A 20556-nucleotide genomic window follows, 5' to 3' on the forward strand; every position below is an offset into this window, starting at 1 on the left:
TGTCCTCAGTGGTATTTTCAGCTGACCACCAGGGAGAGTGGTGGCTTACTGTTTTATGTGGCTAACTTCTATTGCCTATCATTTTGGTGGTAACAAGGGACTCTTTGCCTATTAGGTAACTTGCCCAATTATACACTGGTGAAACAAACAGACCAGGTTAGGGGCCTTAAAAATTGGCTGCTGTGATTAAGGCTTCTTTTAAAATTATTATGAAACACATGGATTCATGCATATAGCTTCAGTTGTTCTTATACTTCTGTGCTAACTCCCCACGCATCACACTAAAAATTTATCATGGGTGATATTTCTGTCACAAAGGAAACTTCAAAGTCTGAATTCGCAGAAATGTCTCAGTTGACAAGCCACTGATTTGAGTTCTGTGATTGAAATGTACTCCAAGGTCAGCAAACCAAAACCTGAACATCAGTGGATGATAATATGTTCAGTGTCTCAATGGTTATAATGCATAGATCACCTTTCAAAGGAGTGTATCTTTATTAATCATTGCAGATTTGTACTTTTGAAATTTCAGGCTCTTTTTCATTAGTTAATGAAGCCCAGAAGCTTAATGTTCTAGTACCATTTTAATTTTTTGAGTCCCACGTGCTAATTTGTTGGGGTTTAAAAATCTCTTTCACCTTATCAGATTAAAAATATTTATTTATGCACATGTTAACAATATATTTAAAAGCAATGAGAGCTTCAATATTTAAAATATTAATTGTAGCTCATTAAAGCATGAAAATTTTATTTATACTTACATAATTAATAGAAAGGCACTTATATGTTTGCAAAATATATAAGATGAGGCATTTAATGTAGATGAAGCAAATAGTTGTTTATCAAAATAGTTCGGAAATCTTCCTAGCAGTACATCTATGAGAAAGTTAGATAGGATCTAGAAACAGCCTTCTAAATAAGGGGTTTCCATAGGAAACAACAAAGGAACAACTGCAATAAAACCACCAACTTACCTCTCTTTAAATTCCAGCCTCTTTTCTAAGTCCTGGTTTTTACATACTCCCCTTTAGTAGGTGAGTACCTTGTCCTTATGTATGAAACACTGAGGGTGGTTTAAAGGTTACAAATGTGATCCTGTCAGATTGACAACTAACTGTTCTAATGAGGAAAAAATCCTCAAAGCATGAAATTTGAATGAAATGTGTGATTATAATTCAAGTACTGTTTACACAAACCTCTGGGGACCTTCGGAATAAATGCAGAGCAAGTGAGTTAGACAAACCTCTGGGCCTTCGCTCTATGTGTGTATGTGCAGGGTGTGTGTGTGTGTGTGTGTGTGTTTATTTTAGAGTGTGGGAAAAACTTTCTACCATGAAGCCAAGGATTTGCTCTTCAGAAGGGACACCACAGTCCCTCCTTGTTTATGAATACTGTATGTGTTTTTGTTACCATGTTGAATTGTAAGGAAATAGGTGCTTTGAATTATTGAAGTTGATTCTTGAGAATAGATGTATGCTCGGGTGGCATTTGCTTCGGCATATGCAAATGATTTAGTTTCATTTGGGATCAATTCCCAGAGGCCCTCCTTTCCTGGGATGCTCTGAATTTGGCAAGCTCAAGTCAGCCCATCTCCTCTCCCCCCTCCCCCTCCCCTTTCTTTCTTTCCTTTTTGTTTTTTGTTCCTTTCCCCTTCTTTTTGTGGGATGATATAATATTTAAAAATAAAACAAATATATAAACTTGCTTGTTGGAAACGTTGTGATCTAGAAAGATTCTATTGTTTAATTGTGATCAATAAAGGTGGAGGAAGATTTTCACTTAATCACTTAAAGTTTAGCAAAACACGTACAAACATGATATGTTTGTTAAAATATTTATACAAAAATTGGGCCACTTGGATGATGCAAAATTCTGAAAATGTGTCAGAGGTGCCTTTTTAGGGACTGACAGCTGTTAAGTCATTCGGAGGTTCGGATGTACCAATAAACTCTTGCTTTTGAACCCAGCAAATAGCGTTAAGTAGGTGGTAGATGATCCAGAGCCACAGCGAGAGCACCAAACTCCAGACTGAGAATGTGCCCCGTGTGGGGTGCCCAGGCACAGCAAGGGGAGCGTCGTCCCCTTCCATTCGGCCGGCTGGCCTTTGGACACGCGGCCGTCTGCGGCGTGGCGAGGTGAAGTTCACGGGCGGCCCCCCTGCCCACCGGGTCCGGGGAAGCAGAGGGTTCGCAGAGCCCCGGGTGGGCCGCACCGTTACTCTGTTTCATTCCGCAACCCCGTTGTGTAGGTTGTTGACCAAGCAGTCAGAAAACACTGCCCCCTCTCTCCTTTTGAGCGAGGTCAGAGACAGTGGTGGGTTGTGTGTGTGTGTGTGTGTGTGTGTTTTTCCTCTCTCCCCTTTCCCTCCCCTTTCTCCGAGTCGAGTTCTCAGGCAGCTGCGTACAATGCTGGGAGCTAGCCAGCAGCAGAGACAGATGGCAGAGTTATTAGATGTGCATCATACGATTCCCTTCCTGCCACTCGCTTTTTAATCAAATTAAAACAAAAAAGAAAGAGAGGGAGAGAGAGAGAGGGGGAGTCAATTAACTGCATTTGTATTCTGCTCAATAATGGACCCTGTTCCACTTTTACCCTAAGGCAGTTGAGTGGAAATTTTAGAGAAGAAAAGGGTGCCTAGAACAAAAAAAAAGGGGGGGGGGGAGAAAAGAAAAGAAAGAAAAGAAAAAGAAAGAAAAGAAAAGAAGGGGGGAGTGAAGACTGCAGAAATCTGTAAGAATCGGCGTTATTGGAGGAACTGATAAAAACCCCTCGGAAAAGTTGAATCGATCCCGCGTATGCATTAGGACTGAGAGCTCCATCAGGGCCGGGCTGCCTTCCAGCTCCGCTGCGCGAACTTGAGCGTCTGACAGCAGCGCGGCGGCCTCCCCCGCCCGCCAGGAATGGTCTCTTCCTGCTTTGCATATTCACCACGCTTGGCCCGGCCATATGGGAAAATGCAACTGAAGGAATTGTTGTGAAAAAAGGGACAGCGAGTTTGAAATAAAAGTTGTTAGAGTGGTACTGAGGAGAAAAAAGATTCCGAGACCATGTACTGCGCATACACAATCCCGGGCATGGGCGGCAACTCTTTGATGTACTACTATAATGGGAAAGCGGTAAGCGGACGCGGGCTGCGAGGGGGATTTTTGACAAGTTTTACTGTCGCAGGGATGAGCATCCTAGGCGGTGATCATTGTTTGCAAAGTTGTGCAGGACTGCCGCACCTTCCTGGGTGCCATGAAATAGTTATCATTTGCCAATCTTAGGATACTATGGTTGCCTTTTCTTTTGAAACAATTTTTCCCCCAGAGCAGAAAAATAGGTGGTTTTAGAGCTTTAGAAAGTGGATCCCAGAGCGAAAGTTTGCAGTCAGGTAAAGTTGGAAGGTGGTCAGATGGGGGGGGGGAAAGGACTTTTGGAAAATTCTTGTTCCTTCCAAATGACTGTTTGAAAGGAAGAGCAGATATGAGGAGCAGAATTCAGACAGCCCAAGTTAGGCTGAGAGGAAATGTGGGGTAAGTTTCTCCCTGGACTGAGGTTTTGTGATATCTAGTCTTACTAAGTTGGAAGCTGAAGTGAAGTGGATTCAGTGGAGAGAATCCGAAAGGTTAAAAAAGAGCAAAGACATAGAACTGAGGCATCTAATTAAGAAGTAGATTATATAAGTTTATTTTTTTAAAACCAAAAAGGGAAAGGAGAAAAAAACAGGGACCCATTCATGCATATAACAATATTGTTGTAAGTTATTTGTGTTGTGTAGCTTCTTCACTCAATTTTCCCCCTTCAACAGAAACGCTTTATTTGAAAAAAAAAAAAAATGTGTCTGGTATTTTGTGCATAACCCCAGCAGAAGGTTTATACTTGCCATCTGGAGGTTTATTTTTTTTTTTTCCCTTCGGCTGGGTCCTCTGAAGGAAAAGGATTTCAATATTTTCAAATCGGTATGTGGGGCTCTCCGGAAGATTTGCTGGGGGGTAGAGGGGCAGAAATTTATTATTTTAAAATAGAAAAAGAAGTTTGGGCGGGGGGAGTGAAAAGCAGCCATTTACAAACTGCTGTGTACTTTGAACTTCCATTTGGATTGATCTTAATCAGGGTGTGATAGTTGGGCCAAAAGGGACCGATCAGAGCTTTTCACGAAGGCCCAATTCAGCTGTAGCGATTGGCGCAAACGAATTAAAACGTGTATGTGGCGGTGTATGCATGAGTCTATATACTTCCCGGTGTATGCATAATGGTTCTGTCTAGCTGAGCATATACTAGAATGCACACACATACACAAGTGTTTCGGGGTGCAGTATGGTTTAGGAAGATTAATAATTTCATTCAAGAAACCAATTTTATGAATGGGCCACTGCTGAAATAATATCATTTACTTTTATTTCCCATTTACTTAAAAGTGTGAGTAAATTGTCAAAAGTTTATAAAACTATCCAGTCTTTTATCTTTTCTTTTTTTTTAAGAGAACATAGTGTGTAATCAGAAGAACAGTTAAGTGTGGTAAGGGAAATACAATTTTAAAACAAATGGCTTATGTTGTGAACTGATCCAGTGAAGTGGTTAAATTTGTAAACATAAATATTAGGATTATGTAACTTCCTTTTTTTAAGCAAGTGCCTAATTTGCAATTGGTAGTTATTCATGTATAGTTCTTAAGACTTTTGCCGATTATCTTTTTGACATTCCCATACATAACATAGTTAGTCAGTACCTTTAATTTTAAATCACATCTAATGAAAATTTTGTGAATGATGCTATCATATTTAATTGGAAAAAGTGTCTCAGAGGCCATAAAATAGATTCAGAGATTATATGACCTTTCTGCAGTATCAGAGAATTACAATGACTATAAGTTTCTGTGGTTTTTATCTTTAGGAATTACCAGTGATGGGCTTTTTATATGTTAATTGTTAATTTTGTGTCTTAAATGTCTGAACTGACAAAATTTTAGTTTAAGTTTTGGACATTTTAACTCCCTTTTAGCCAAAAGGAATTTTTAAAAATATGTGTTCCATTCCCACAGCTTGCCAGTCGCCTCTACCATAAGAAAATGCTGAATATGACATCATATCACTAATATGCCCTCTCAGTTGCCAAATATTTTGGTTGTTAGATTTTTTTTTTTGAGAGGATGGTACTCATAAAATCAAGATCGCTCTGTCACAGGAAATGTATTTATAGGAACTGTTTTAAGGCGTTTATTAAAAACAAATCTGGTGATGTGTATCTCTATTGATTCAAACACTAGAAAGAAGCAAATTGTACATACATTATAGTTAGAAAAAATAGCCATTTGGAACACTAGCAGAAAGCTTTTGAAACCAGGAATGGTGACTAGTTCTTCATTTTAACTTTATGAAACAGACAGCAAGGTCCAGTTGTAAGTGTTCCTTGGATGGGGCCAATTCTATACCATTTTTTAAAATGCCTTCATGCATACACTGGGGAAGCAGATTTTTGTTTATTCTACAGTGTGTATTGTAATGGCTGTAATTCTGCTTTCAGCGGCTTTTGATTTGGTGCCAGACATCTTGTGGAGATTGTGTATGCCATGAGTTAATTGTTCGAAATGCCTATCGAAGAGACTTTACATTTCTTGAATTTCGTTTGTTGTTTTGGGTTTGAGTATCTATGCATTTCTGTGTGTATGTGCGCATATGACCAGTGTGTGTTTTAACTTAAATTGTTGGAGTTAAGTGTGATCAGCTATTTGTTACACAAGCTTTCCTCTGAAGACAACACAGCACTGAATTCCTTCTTTTTTTTCCCAGTGACAAGTCAATTACTTGTTTAAATTCAGTTTGAACTCTCTGAACTGAGAGAGGCCAGAGGAAGCAGGTTTTCCCTGTGAATAAACAAAAGAAGAAAAATGTAAAATCATTCCAAAACACTGTGATTTTAGGTTGTTGGAAGAGTACAATTAAGCATTACAACAATCATGATTTCTTCTTTTTGAACTGGCAACTGTGGGGTTTGTGAAATCAGTTTTCCTGTAACTCACTAGCAAGAGAAATATTAGAGTCAGTGGTATTGTAGGACAGACAAAGAAAAATGTAAATTTTCTATTATCTTAAGTTATGAAGTGTTTCTATGACCATATCCCACGCAAATTGTTTTCTTCTTTCTGTGAACCACTGGAGCTGGTCTGAAGTGTGGACTTCAGGATGCCAAGACCTACAAAATATCCTAACACTAGAATTATCAAAGAATAAATCTTGAATACAAATCAGAATGTATTTTTGAAAATCAGCTCCTCCTCAGGTGAGAGCTTAATACCAAAACTTAACCAAATCATTTTTGTGTTTTCTTTTCTTTATGGGTTAGAGGTTTAAATACACATGAATCCCATTTTCAGCTAAATAAAAAATGTGAAAGCATTTCTTCTTCACTACGGGGAGACAGGCTCTTTGCAGAGAAAATAAGTCTAGTTTATTTTAAGTGTTAGGAGTGTAAGCATCTATCAGATTGTGCGGCTGTGTCTGTCCTCACACAGGCTATGAGCAATATCAGGCATTACCTGGTCCACAGTAAGTATAGTTCCTGCTCGAAATGTTGATTTTTGTAACTGCTTCCATGTTCTTATTCACTGAATAAGACTTTTAATAAGTAATTATTTGGTCAGATTTCCACATACCTAAAAATAAAGCAATTCCACAAAGATAAAATTATGGCAAATGAAATTGAAAACAAAAGTGGCGAAATTTCCTCCTAATGGTAATTTAAGATCACATCATCATCTCTCGCCCGCATGTGCATGTGTTAAACCGTATAGAGAAACCTATAATTATTGTAATTGCTCTTTTTGCTTTATACTAACAAGCTTCGAACCATGTTTCAAACTAGTTGTTTTGAAATAGTTATTTGTCAAGTCATCAAATCTCAGAAAGTAAATGGTAATGAGCTCTCCATGTTTCTATCCTGACTGTTGGTCATATTATGCAGCTTTTCAACTCCCTGAAGTTCAGAGATGAAAATGGATGTTGATTATTTCTGATATCAAGGCCAAAAAGTAAAATCATTTCGTGATTCCTGCTTAAGATGAAAAAAAAAATAGGAACATTTTAATATCAGAATCACTTCTGTGGGGAATGCATTCTTAGAAAAAAGTTTACCTGTGAATAAGAGTCTCAATCAGCCACCTAAATTTTTTTTTCAAAGTAAAAATTAGGATATGGAGTGTTCAGCTTTTTGTTTTTCCATGTACCACAGGAAGTGCTAACATAAAAAGCTTAATATTTAAATAACACCAGTATTAATATCTTCCAGTACAATTTACATATGGCCCTTTCTTTGTAAACCTCACAGTTGATTCCGGTAGCCTCCAGCCTCGTGCACGTAGCCACTGGTTTTTAAAAGTTTTCCATAGTGTATCGACTATCAACTATGCAAACTGCATTTAGTATTTTAAAAAGATATTTCACATACTTAGTATTCTCAGAAACATGATTATAAATGAAAGTAGCTGGTATAAAAGCGTTAACTTTTTAAAATTATTGTTTAGCTGCTGTTACAGAGCAAAAATCTGCTTAGGTCACAAACTAATATAATTTTTCAATTCCCCACTGACTGAAGAAAACAAAACCTATCAAAGAAAAAACATACAGGAAAAACTTCCTTTTAGTGAGCTTCCTTTTGGTATTGTTGACATATAAAGCATTTTAATTTACCCATTTTAAAATAACAATGAAAATTTTATTTTTTTTTCTTCTGTGCTTGATTGCTTAGAACAAAATTATGTTGATTTTGTTCTTTACGACTAAGCTGGTAAAAATTCACCAGACGCTTAATCTTGATATTGTGGCTACATCTTGCTCTCCTGCCTCTGATTAAATTTCCAAAATCCCTGCGTGAGATTCACAGATGCCAGTTTGAACATTTCTCTGGGGCTAATTTCTTAGAAAGAAAATATGGATCAGTTACATATTTGGTTAATTTTATTTAATCCCTGATTTCTGGTAGGTCTGAACGTTTTAGATTTAGTGTTGCTAATTGATAAGCATCCTTATAGCATGAGGCGATGGCATTGTTTCAAGGAGAATTTGGAGGAAAGACGTTGAAACACAGGGGGAAGAGGGTTGGAGAGAAAAGTGGCCAGGAAAAAAGATCTAATAACTCGTGCAGTCTTTAAATACCTTTCCAACTGATCTACAGGAAATTGTGCTGAATAGTTGTTTGTTTCCTGTTCCACTATAAATGTGGTTTACATTATACTCCCTATTTGTTTTTTTGTTTTGTTTTGTTTTGTTTTACTAAAATTGCAGTACCAATGGAGAGGTGTGAGAATTAGTGATTTCTTCCTTCTAACTTAATTTGTAAATGGTTTTTATTATCACATTTGGATTTTAGACATTGCCATATTTCATTATTATGAATGTTGTATGAATGTGTTTCCAAGCCTACTTGAAACTTCTATCACAGTGATGCTGCCAAGGGGGGAAAAATGCTTTGGTGTCATTCCTTTGGAATCACCCTGTAGGTCATGCACATGGCCAGCAACCTGCCAGCATGAGGTTAATTTTTAAAAAAAATTCTTAACTTTGAATCCAGTGAAAATAGATAGATTTTAGATATAATTGTGGCAATTTTAAAAGTTGCTAAAATTCAAGTTTACTTTTATAGTAGGAAGAAAATGCAGTAAAGACATAGTTTCTTCGCATAGCAAACCTAAATGCAAGTCTTATAATTGAGAATTTCAGGACAGACACACAAAAGGTTACTAGGCTTTTTTCTTTTTTTAATTTTTTCCATTTTCCTCCAATATTACCAGGGTTACAAAAAAAGTTCATACTTCACAGTCAGTATAATTTAAAGGTAATTTTAGATTTCAGTCTTCCAGAGTTTGTTTATATTTGATTGGTTTTAAATTAGCCCTTAATGCTTCAAACATAACTCTAAAGTGACACAGGGTAAAGTTATATGTGGTAACACTATTGATACTTAAAAAAAAAAAAAGATTTGGGGCTGTGTGTTCATAAAATATTTAAATATTTACAATCTATTCAGGAAATCATCATAGTCCTAAAAAACAGCAGTTATATGTAAACTAGGAAACACGAATGAATAGTGACAAAACTGAAAAAGATACTTCTGTAAAATAACTATATTTTGAAGTATGAAGTGATCTGCTAAAAAGTTAATGCATGGGATTTTCGGGAAACTTCCTAGTTAGAGGTTTTTTGACATTTTTGAATCTATAATAAAGTGGCACATTGTATCGTCTTAGGCATATCTATTTTATTGCATTTTATTAAGCAAAATAAAATTCTTCTTCTGAAGAATATTTCTTAAAGTTGAGTTTACCGGTTTGGGACTTGAACATGGTTTGAGAGCTATGCATTACTCCACCTAAAGTTTGGGAGAGTTTCCTGTTTGCAGTGCTGAAGGAACCATGGCTTAGGTTCCAGACTACAGCCTTTATTTATTAACAGATGCATTTCTGTCACAATACCGTGTTCTGATTAGAATTTAAACATTCACATTTCAGATATTTTTGTCTTTAAATTCTGTGTTGTGTCAAGTCTCTGCTTAGTTTTCTTCAAGTTCTTCTTCCTTATTTCTTAAAGAAATCTGCACATGCTAATCAGGGCATTTTGTTCAAAAGTGACTTAAAAGGGACACTAGACCTATAACATTTTATTTGGGAAAGTGTACTGTTTTAAAAGGCAGCCCCCCCAATTGGGATAAAGAGTGGGTTTAAAACACCTCAGAAGTCAAGGGTGGGAGCAGTGTGGATGATGGTCTAATTTCAGGCCCTACTGAAAAAATGCAGGCTTTGGCATTCTCCAGGGACCTAGGGCTGTGCTTTCCAGGAGACCAAATTATACTCCTCTTGAGAGAGGGCACGTTGAGGTAATTGGTGGGACAGACTGGGGAGAGTTGAGTTCCAGCTGCTTCCATTGTAACTGACCTGAAAATGAATAGGGGATGTTAAGAGTGGGGGCTAACATTTGACTTGGCTTTTTCACCTCCACAAACCTAAGGGTGAGAATTATAGAGTACCGAATGACTGCACCAATAATAATCCTGTTCAAGTGGGAATTGCTATGTTGAGGAAAACTCTCACACCATTTTAAAAATAGTTGATGCGTTTACCAACCACAGTCTTATCACTGTAGCCCCAATAAAGTTTATCCACAGTATGGAAACACTCCCTGATTTTACTGTTAGCCATCTTGTGAGTGTGTCTTGGATTCTCACCTCTTTGGTTACCATTTTAAAATGCTCATAATGAGAGACATTCGGAAGGCACTGGATTCCCATCTCCAAGAAGAGAAGCAGAAAGTGGAAGTGTCTACACTCCATTTCCCCCAGAACATATGCTTTTTTTTTTTTTTTTTTTTTTAGGAGAATAACGCTGTATTACTCAATAGCTTTTCTAACGAATAAAACAAATTAAATTGATGTTACATGCATATTTAAACCCCATCCAGTTAAGTACTGACGTGATTAAAATAATCAAATGTATTACTTAAAAAATTAAAAAGGATAAATTCTGTACCCCATTATTTTATTGACTTTTAAATATAAATTGCAGAAATGTTTACATTCCTAATGGCATTATTAAGCTATATTAAGCTAAACTGACAAATCAGAGGAAAAAAGTTGATTGCCCAGCACATTATTATTTCTGCACCTGTTATTACAGTTCAGAAGTGGAGGCTCAGCATACGGGAGCAGCATGGATGCTGTTTTCTTAGGCTTCCTTTGTGTGATGTGGGGGTTGGGATAAATGTTTAACAGGTGTAGTTTCACTTTGTAGTGCCTTTTTGTGTGTTGATATGATTAAAAGCCTACAATGTTTTTCATGTAGCTTTGAAATTAATATGCAAATAATTGGGGATGGTAGGGCTCTCCTGTCCCTGCCGCACCCAGCCTCCCTAAGCAGAATGGGGGGATATGAGCTTTTTAGTAGAAGTTGTTTAGGTACAAATCATGCCAACTTTCATCTCCACCCCGTGAATCTGTGGGGGGAAAAAAATAAGGGAAGAAGAGGGGCATCAAGTGAATGTGGGTAGAATTGCCTGATTTAGAATTTAGGTATATCTGGGGTGAAAATACTTTAGATTTTTATTTTCTGGTTATATATTGGCCAGGACTTTCGAGTACATTTTCAAACAATAATGTAAATTGTGTAACGTGGCCAATGCTTTGGTTTGAAATTGTGCTCCTTTCTTTAGTTTATTTCCTTGTCTGAATCATACAATTTGATTTTTCAAACATTTGAACCATGTTCCTCCCTGTCGCTGAGGTGGCAATGATTGTTTATTAATATAATTCTAGAATGTCTTAGGTGTTCATTGTCCACCATTAATCTCACAGAGAAATCTAAAGTTTCTGTAGCCGGTGGGATAAATAATGCCCTAATTTTTTTCTTTTTACCTTTTTGCTATTGTTTAAGTTCTTGAGGAAGGTCATTATATTCTTTAAAATGTAATGACCTTAGATTTGGATTGAGAGGGGAAAAGTCTCTTTATTTAATCCCATCCAGCAGATAGTTTGAGTTTGTAAATAAGTGGTTAAAATGGCATTCTTTCCTGGAAGTCACTAGTTAACACTTTCATATGAGTTTAGATTTCGTCCTGTGTAATAATTTAAATTCCTAGATTTTAATAAAACTTACTGTGCAGCATGGATCCCATTTAATCTCCCCCCTGGCTTCACAGCAAAATGCTTACATAAATGAACTCTCAATTTTGATATCAACTATTTAACTCTGTCTTTCCAGAGTTAATACTATTTCCATAATTAAACATGTTCCACAGTTAGTTCCATAGGAGTATATCTTAACTGTGATGTTCTTTTCTGTTCTTTTAAGCCATCTGTTTTGGCTAGGTCAGCAAAGAAATGATTTTATTTTAAAGCAAATAAGTTATTACTCTACTATTGTATTAGACATTCAGCTTCAGAGGGAGTAAAAGATAAAATTCCATCATATTTTCATTTTGTTACGTTTGCAGCAGAAATGTGTATGCTCAAATGGTTATTTTCAACTCATGACAGCTGTGATATTTAAAATGATCACAGCTGTTGTGACTTAAAATTGATTTTTCTATTAACACCTGAGAAAAAGACCTGTGCTGTATTAAAAACTTAAATAAGGTAACTGAAAAATTAGATACGTTGATGTGAATCTGGTAATCCCACTTCCCAGAGGTTGCAAAGTGCAGCAGACCTCATGGATGCTTCCAGCGAGTGAGCTCAAACTGCTGGAAATAGATGCGTGGTTGTTAAATGCGTTTACCTTTTAGAGAATTCATCTAATAGCAGATTCTCTTGGCTCAACTTTACAGTGTCGGTTCTGCTAATAAAACCTTTTAGAATTCAGTGGACTTAATTAACCCCAAGAAGGGCTTATATGACTTATATGAATCATTATGAGATCCTAATCTCTAAACTTTTTTACCTTTCAGATATGACATTGAGAAATGCAAAGCACACTAAATTGTTCCTTATGGAGGAAGTTTTGGTTTTATGGCTCTTTTCCTCCATCATTTTCAGATGATGAAAAAAAGAAAAACAGATGAAAAAGGAGAAACAAATTATGCCTAAGGAGTTTTAGGCTAGCACTTGTTTTTGGAATCTTTAATACAGTTTTAATGTTCACTTTGCAGATCCCGTTTAACCTGTTTTAAGAGTGAGATGGTGCTTCCTGCATTCGGTTGATCTATTTTGATGTTGATCCTCTCAGGTTAATCAGTGTTGGAATTCTTTTTTAAGTGTTGGAATCTTGAATGTAGCAATAGATTACCTATCTAACAAAATAACCACTCTAAGAAAACTTCGGCACATTTAGATACTGAGATAATTTCATGTTTTGAAGTAGATGATGTAGTGTGTAAAACATACAGCTGGTCTGATGTGGAATTATTTATAGATAATCGTGCCTTCACAGATGCATTACCAATAGGGAGCTGTGTAGATTAAACTCTTTGGCTGGTCCTGGGCTTTTTACCTGTGTATCTCAATCAGAATTGAAAGCATGACAGATTTTATGATGATAAATGTATGACTGGATCGGAGAAAGTACAGATGGGTAGATGGATAGATTACATAACTAGATAGTAATAGATAATGCCAATTATTTATTACTCAAAACTTGCTTATTCATCAAAAATTGATATACAATGTATTAGTTTGACTCTTGTATATAGTTTAGAACGGGTTGGTATTTTCCATCACAGAGTGAAATTGCAGTAGAATGGTTCCAAAAGTTCCAGAATGAACACAGTTCACCTCTTTCAAAGCTGGAGGCCAGGACTGATGCACACCACAAGATCACAAGGTCAGAGTGTCCCATCCTGAGTGATCATGAGTATAAATGGCGTATTTACTTGTTTGGCGGAAGGGAGATACTCCTAGAGATTGCCACGGTTTACATGAAGAGTCAAGAAAATCGAAGTGGGCATTTGTTGCTGACAGACTCCGATTACAAACAGGTATCTTTAGAACAGTGGTGCCCCCCAGGGGACATATGGCAATATCTGGAACATTTTTGATTGTCACAACTGCAGTAGGAGGGTGAGAGTTTGCCTCTGGCATCTAGAGGCCAGGGATGCTGCTCATCAACCACAGCGTACGGGTCAGCCCTTCCCTAGTGCTGAGGCTAAGAAGTCCTGCTTTAGATGTAATGCATCTGGACCTTAATAATTACTTCCTGGCGTGGTGAGTACACCTTATAGTGTGCATAGGTACACTATACCCCATATAGTGTAGCGCGCTATAGTATTGTCCAGGTATTTCCACCATTTACCATGAAAATGTGGGATTTTATTTGAAGTGTTGTAAATGTAGTACATTATTTGTGAACCAACTGGAATGACTTCAGAGCAGCTGTTAGAATATGTTGAGTCAATAATGTACATTTCTCCATATCCTAAATACATATCTCTATCTTACCTTTCAAAATATCTCGAAAACTCTCTCAGTGTAACTGTGGGTTCATCAGAATCATCCTAAAAGAGAGCTTATTACCATTAATTTTTTTCTGTTAGGTCATAAAGAGGCAAAGAAGGAAATACATTAGCATAAAGAAACTAATACTACATTTAAGTATTTTTGGACATTATTTGCATCAGCATTAAATATATCCTCTGTGCTAAGATAAAAATTAAAACCCACATGAAAAACTCTCTTTTCAGCTTTCCCAATAATGCAGCTTCTTCATCCACTCACAACTAGGGGTCTCTCTTCCTGCCATGCTGTGCTTCCCATCAGTGTTGGATAATTCCTGGCAGGGATTGGGAAGTGATTTTGAAACCTCGATTGCCTTCCCTAGCACCCTGTGGAGGAAGGTGGCGGTATCTGGTGGCAGAGTCTTACACCTGCCAACTTGTAGAACCCAGAAGCACACCTCACTTCTTAGATGCCAAGGTTTGGAGAGAGCTGCCAAGTCTGACAGTAACTAATGCCACTCTTCAGTTTCCTCCCCATGCTCTACGAGGTTCGATCAGAGTAGAGATGGCAGCTGGGCACGGGAGTGGCAGCTCTGATTTGCAGCCTGTCTAAGTACAGACTCTTATTGCTTAACCCATTGGTTGTTACCTTTCAGTTCCATCCCATGAGCCTCGGATTCTGGCTTGATTGAGACTGTCTCCATTTCCCTGTCCATTTGGTACACCAGGGTTCTAGTAAAATCACACTGATGCCTTTGGGTTTCACTGTGCCCGTTCCAACTGAAACCATCTTATAAGATTGCCTTAAGTTGGCATCTATTTCTGTTAGTTTTCCACGTTTTATTGGAAGGGGCTGTCTGTACTCAAAGTGAACTGAAAAGCAAACTTGTAAATATCTTTTTGCATGCCAAGCAAGTAATAAAGATTACCATTTTTGGTGATCATTTCATTGATTTGGGTATTTCTGTTTCTGGGAGATGGTAATTTTTGTTCTAATTGCAAATTCACTTTAAGCCAAAGCTCTTTGAGGAAGCATTAGCCTTGTTTTCAGTTTTGACCAATCCCTGATTATCTGTGTTGGACTCTCAAGAATTTTCTTATATTCCATATACCCCAGGAGCATCCTCTGAATAGTTGTAGAACAATGACTCGCTTACACATTGTTTTTACAGGAAGCTTGCTTGTGTGGTGTTTAAGTCAGACATTTACAGAGTATAAAATCAATCTTACTTTGACTTTTTTTAATTTTTAGGAAAGTGGTTTACAGCTAAAATAAAGCTCACAGTTAATATTTTATTGTGGTAATAATCAATATTTAATAAACCACACTTGCAGGCCTCAGTTCTTTCAGGAGCCTTTCTAAAGTACCTGCTTGCTTAATCCTTCCTGCACTCCAGTATGGTAGATGGTCTGAATGTACTTAGCCCAGTCCACGGTTTAGGAATGCATTGTCCGGTGAGGTCGCCACTGGCCACATGTAGCTATTAACATTAAATGTAAATTAATTAATATGCAATTTAAAAATTTAGTTCCTTGGTCATACTAGCCACATTTCACGTGCTCAGTAGTCACATGAGGTAAGTGGCTACCATATTGGACAGCACAGATATAGAACATGTGCATCATTGTAGAAAATTCTAATGTATAGGGCTGGTCTGGGAAATGGAAGTGTTACAGGATCAAACCACTTGCTAACCGCTTACGGACTGTAACAGAACTAGACTCACTTCTGCTGTGTATTTCAGTATGTTTTTGAATTTTTATAGCTTTCTATTCAGCAAACACTTGAAGTTAAGAATTGGTATTTTGGGGCACCTGGGCGGCTCAGATGGTTAAGCGTCTGTCTTCGGCTCAGGTCATGATCCCAGCGTCCTGGGATCGAGCCCCGCATCGGGCTCCTGGCTCAGTGGGGAACCTGCTTCTCCCTCTGCCCCTCCCCCTGCTCATGCTCTCTCTCTCTCTCTCTCTCTCAAATGAATAAATAAAATTAAAAAAAATTGATACTGTAAGGCTACCTCACATTTTAGTGAATGCTTATCCCATCCATGTTCATCTCTTTATGATGAAATTTGAAGCTCAAGGTAGACAAACTTTTCAAAGGAATCAGCCCTTGAGTGACCTTTCTCTGAATCAGAGAAATATTCCCAAAGAGGGGCCATGTGTTAAGGAACCTTTATACACTTGTTAGCATATTGTAGACAACCAAGCTGAATAAATGACTCAAGCTTGTATCATACATGCATCCGTCTTTACATACAGTTAGGCATGACCCTCGAGTGGAATGTTCACCGAGAGTTGGCCTCCATGGGATTTAAAGAGCTCATACCTGCCTTCTGGCTGTTCTACTAAAAAGTAGTATTTTATTAAAATAAATATAATATGTATTTATTCGTGTAATCTAAATATCTTGATAATAAATGAAAAAGTCTGTAGGTCTTATCCTTAGCACTCATTTAGGTCCTAGCCTGACTGACTTTGTGTTTTGAAATTTTTATGTCTTCCCATCACTGTCAAGCTTTTAGGCATTTGGAAGGTAAGCTTTTTTTTTTTTTTTTTTTTTTTTTTTTAAGTAAACTCTGTGTCCAACATGGGGTTCAGGACCCTGAGATCAATAGTGGCAGACTCTACTGACTGAGCCAGCCAGGTGCCCCTGGAAGACAAACTTTAACTCTTTATCTTCCCCTCAAGGATTAGCACAACAATATGCACATAGAAGTGCTCAAATGACAATTGTTGATTGAACTAGTAAGTGTGGGAACTTGTTTTAATGTTAAGTTTCTCAAGGTTTCTCCTCTCCAAGTAGCCCAGTAGGGTATTATTTGTAGAATAAATGAATGAACAAAAATATATGTCTTTTCACTCCATCACTGAGTTGGAGAAATGTGCCTGATGAATGTTGGTGGTGCTGATGACCACTTTTCATTCATACTTGAACATTCAAAATTCTATCGATTATTTTTCCTTTGTAATTGTGGACGGCCCTGGATGAATGGCTGGTCCTCGAATATTAAACACAGGGAATGAGTGTGTTTGTGCTGTACCTATACTACTTTAATGGATTAGATGATTGCAGAATTTCTGCCATCATCCTGTTGTTGGGAGCACCAGGAGCCCATAATGGCACATCCTGGCAGATGCTTTCTCCTTGGACTTCTAATGGTATAAGCAAGCCATCGTTTCTCTCGTTAATAATTATGGTGTTAAGAGGCACTTGTGTTCTGTGTACTCTTTCAGCTTGTACCATGTTTAGTTCCCGTTATGCAAATACTGCTTTAAACTTAGAAATGCCAATTTGCATTAATATTTTGGTTTCATATAGTAGCTAGCTATTGCATTTCACAAACAAGTGCATTTTAATGAGTACTGGCAGAATGTAAAAAAAAAAATATTATTCATTAAATTCTATTGTAGAAAATGCAGTAGTCGGTTGCCAGAAATCATTAAGACAAAATAAAATGTGTGTTGAGGCCATAAGGATATTCTATCTCTTGAAGGGTGTTTGGCCCTGGCGGCATTCAGTGCTGTAAGATGCAGTGTTCTTCGTACAGGCGTGAGGGGTGGGTTATTGCTATAACATAAAATCCAGTATACTATTGACATTTGGGTTTATTTTTAAAATGTAAACATATTTCACTATTTTATATTTGCCATGTGACCATAGGGAATTTACCTCTCGGTTAATGTGCAGGACTTTAAAAGTCATAAACACCAAGTTGTAAAGCAATGTATTCCTGTGTCTTACATTTTGATGTTAAATCCCGAAATGGGGTTTTGCTGTTTTATGTTTTTTTTTCCTTCCTGAGATTTTTTTTTATTAGAATTGTGAACATAAAATTTTTTGATGGAAGAAAAATTTTGCAACTGGATTTTCAGAAATGTACTCTTTTAACACATGGACTTTTAAATGCTGTTGTCATGCTTGTCATAGCTTGTGGTTCCTAATTAAAATGAGCTTTTCTGGTGGTGTCATTGCAGTTGTTCCCCCCCCCCCCCTTAGTCTTCAACTCACTTTTCCCAGAAGGAGAGTTCCAACCCTTTGAAAATTCTCATGATTTTGCAAATCCACTCTATTTTTGTCTAGGATACAGGAAAGTTAAAACTGTGGCTGGTATGATGCCATGTTTTGAATCCAATTTTAAAGCAACCCTTTGCAACCCAGGGAGGAAAGCTGACATCTTTGTATCTGTAATGAAGATAATTATACCTGCAAGGTGACATCACTAGCAAAGTGAGAAGTGCGCTTGAAAACTGAGTCTCTGGTCCTCCCTGAATTCTGTAGACCACTTTTGGCATTTAACACGAGACACCTCTTTCATGCTTGTCGTTTGAGAAGTTGCTTTCAGATGAATTTACTAAAGCTGACTGACACAGGGTTAAATTAATTCTTTTCTTTATTACTCAAAGTGATACAGACCTTTCTTGGACTAATGTAGCTTAATTAGTGGTCAATTAAAACTGAACATTGCTGAATTGAAGTTCTTTGATCAAACTTCCTGGCATGGGTTCTCTTTCTTTAACTAGCCACCATCTTGAATTCATTTGGAATCAGTAGTATAAACAAGTTTAAAACTGGTTCTTTTATAAGAAAGTCAGCAGGCTTGTATAGCTGTGGTTTCTTTTTTTACTTCTGTAGGCGGCAATTCAAAGGCAATACTAAATGAAAACAGTACTACTACACCCTGAAAAAAATACATTTTTAAAAGTAACACTAAGTCAGAAAACAGTCAATACCCCCACCTATTTATTCTAGACAGGAGATCAATTTCCCAATTTCAGTGGTTACTTTTGTTGTTACATAGAAAGCTAAAAGAAAATTCCCCGCCCTCACAAAAGTCCACAGTTAAAAAAGTGAAACAAACAAATAAAAAAACCAAGCTGGGGGTCAGGAGAAAGATGGGACCAGCCCCGTTACAACATATGTGCAGAGATTTGACTCCGTTGCCCTTAAATTCATTCTTCATTACTCTTTGGGAAAATACTTCACCTCTGTGCCACTGGGGCGGGGGTGAGCCCCTATTGGATTTGCTTGTTGATGTCACCATTTCGTTGGGAGGGCAGGATTGCTTCAATATGAGAACTGATGATGGAGAGCATCCTTCATACAAATCAAGGTTAAAACACACATTGCTTTTCTTAGAATTTGAGTGCAGTTTAAAAAAGAGAGAGAGAAAAGAGGGATGCCGGGGTCCTCGGGAGCTGGGACAGAGAAAGTCACTGAATATTTGTAAGCAGATCAGCCTCTTCCTTTTACACAGTTACATGTCTTAACATTTAAAGTGTATATGCCATTCTTGTAGAAACAAAAATTGATCCCATTCAGTAACCCCTAACAACCTAAAAATACCATAGCTGGCGCTCAGTTAGTGCTATATATTTTAAAGTATTAATTAAAACTGGCGCTTTTGTGCTGGAAATAAAAGTAACAGATTAGGTTTAAATAGATAATTTGCTTAGCCTGTAACGGCTTCCTTGCAGTCCTGAAATTTTCACACAGAGAAAGTAAAGGGAAAGTTTAGAAGTGACCATGTAGCATCCCCCCCCAATAAATGATAAAATTTTTGTAGCTTTCATTATTTATATTTTAAAATTACAGTTATAAACAATAATTAAGATAAAAATTGTATCACTTGACAGAAAGAGAAATTGTTTATAGTCAGTGTGCCTCTCAGCCTTCTCCCTAAAGGGCTGATTAGAATGTAATAATTGGGGATGATAGCAGGAGGAAGACAATTCCATTTAATTAAAGATAATTTATTTTACTTTAAATTGGTGATGTCCCACATGAATAAGAGTAGATTTAGCAGATAGATTTATTAATGGGTACTGACATCTCAGTTGACGTAAAAAGCAAACATTTTCTTTCCTCATTGTTTTTATTGTGTCTCAGCACCTGAAAACCGCTGTCCTCCCCCTTCCCTTCCTGCTTTACAGAGCTGTAGACTTTTCCACCAGATACACACTTACCGGTTTATCAGTGAAACCCATGTGAGCCTCTACTGAGTTAAACACGAGGCCCCGGAGCTTGAAAGGATGGTCAGACAGAGTCTCAGGGCCAGCGCTAGAAATGCTGTCTTCTCAAATGACATTCTCTTGCTTGATCTTTAATGTATTTAGTTCATGGATTCCAGGGTAGCGTCCGCATTTTGAATGAAGATCAGAAGATTTCCTTTGGTCTTGCATCAATATTTCTTCAAGAGAACTTGTACCTTGCATACCATGGGTAATGAAAAGTGCCCCCCGAATACTGTTTGCACTGCCTAGGTTCATTTCTAACCAGGAATCTAAAGGGAAGTGAGGCCCTTGTGTCATATTTTTATTGTTGTCGCATGCAATTGCAAGCAGATACTGGAGATTCGGGAAATTTTTTAAAGTTAGAAAGTGGAGGCAAGAAATGCATGAAATTGTCTTCATCTAGTCTCCTCAAGCCTGTGATGATTTTTTCGATGGTATGTACCTTTAGCAAAATTGTATTTGTCATTCTAGAAATCCTAAGGCACTTTCCTTCTGCTCCTGACAGACTGCATTCTGTCTTCCCAGTGTCTGATCTCTTTTGCGTCACCTTTATCCTCTTAAACCCTTTGTCCCATTCCTGCATCCTTCCTTGTGCTTTCTGTTGATCAGTCATTTCTGTATACCTGCGTAGGTATGTCTCATTCACATCAGA

General features: G+C 37.4%; 1 protein-coding gene across 23 annotated transcripts in view; it reads left to right on the forward strand.

The window, feature by feature from the left end:
- Positions 1-20556, forward strand: part of TCF4 (transcription factor 4) — a 353355-nt gene that overhangs the window by 251110 nt on the left and 81689 nt on the right. For 3 of the 23 annotated variants that reach the window (XM_034995791.1, XM_034995797.1, XM_034995794.1), the window contains exon 1: positions 2672-3116. The exons of 19 other annotated variants lie outside the window; for them this stretch is intronic. In XM_034995791.1, coding sequence (XP_034851682.1) covers positions 3048-3116 — 69 coding nt within the window. In that variant the 5' untranslated portion in view covers positions 2672-3047. Of the gene's footprint in view, positions 1-2415; positions 3117-20556 lie in introns of those variants that run through there. One more of the 23 variants, XM_034995792.1, reaches the window with a different exon arrangement.

This window comes from Mirounga leonina, unplaced genomic scaffold (assembly GCF_011800145.1).
Source record: "Mirounga leonina isolate KUSES-001 unplaced genomic scaffold, KU_Mleo_1.0 Mir_93, whole genome shotgun sequence".
NCBI lineage: Eukaryota > Metazoa > Chordata > Mammalia > Carnivora > Phocidae > Mirounga > Mirounga leonina.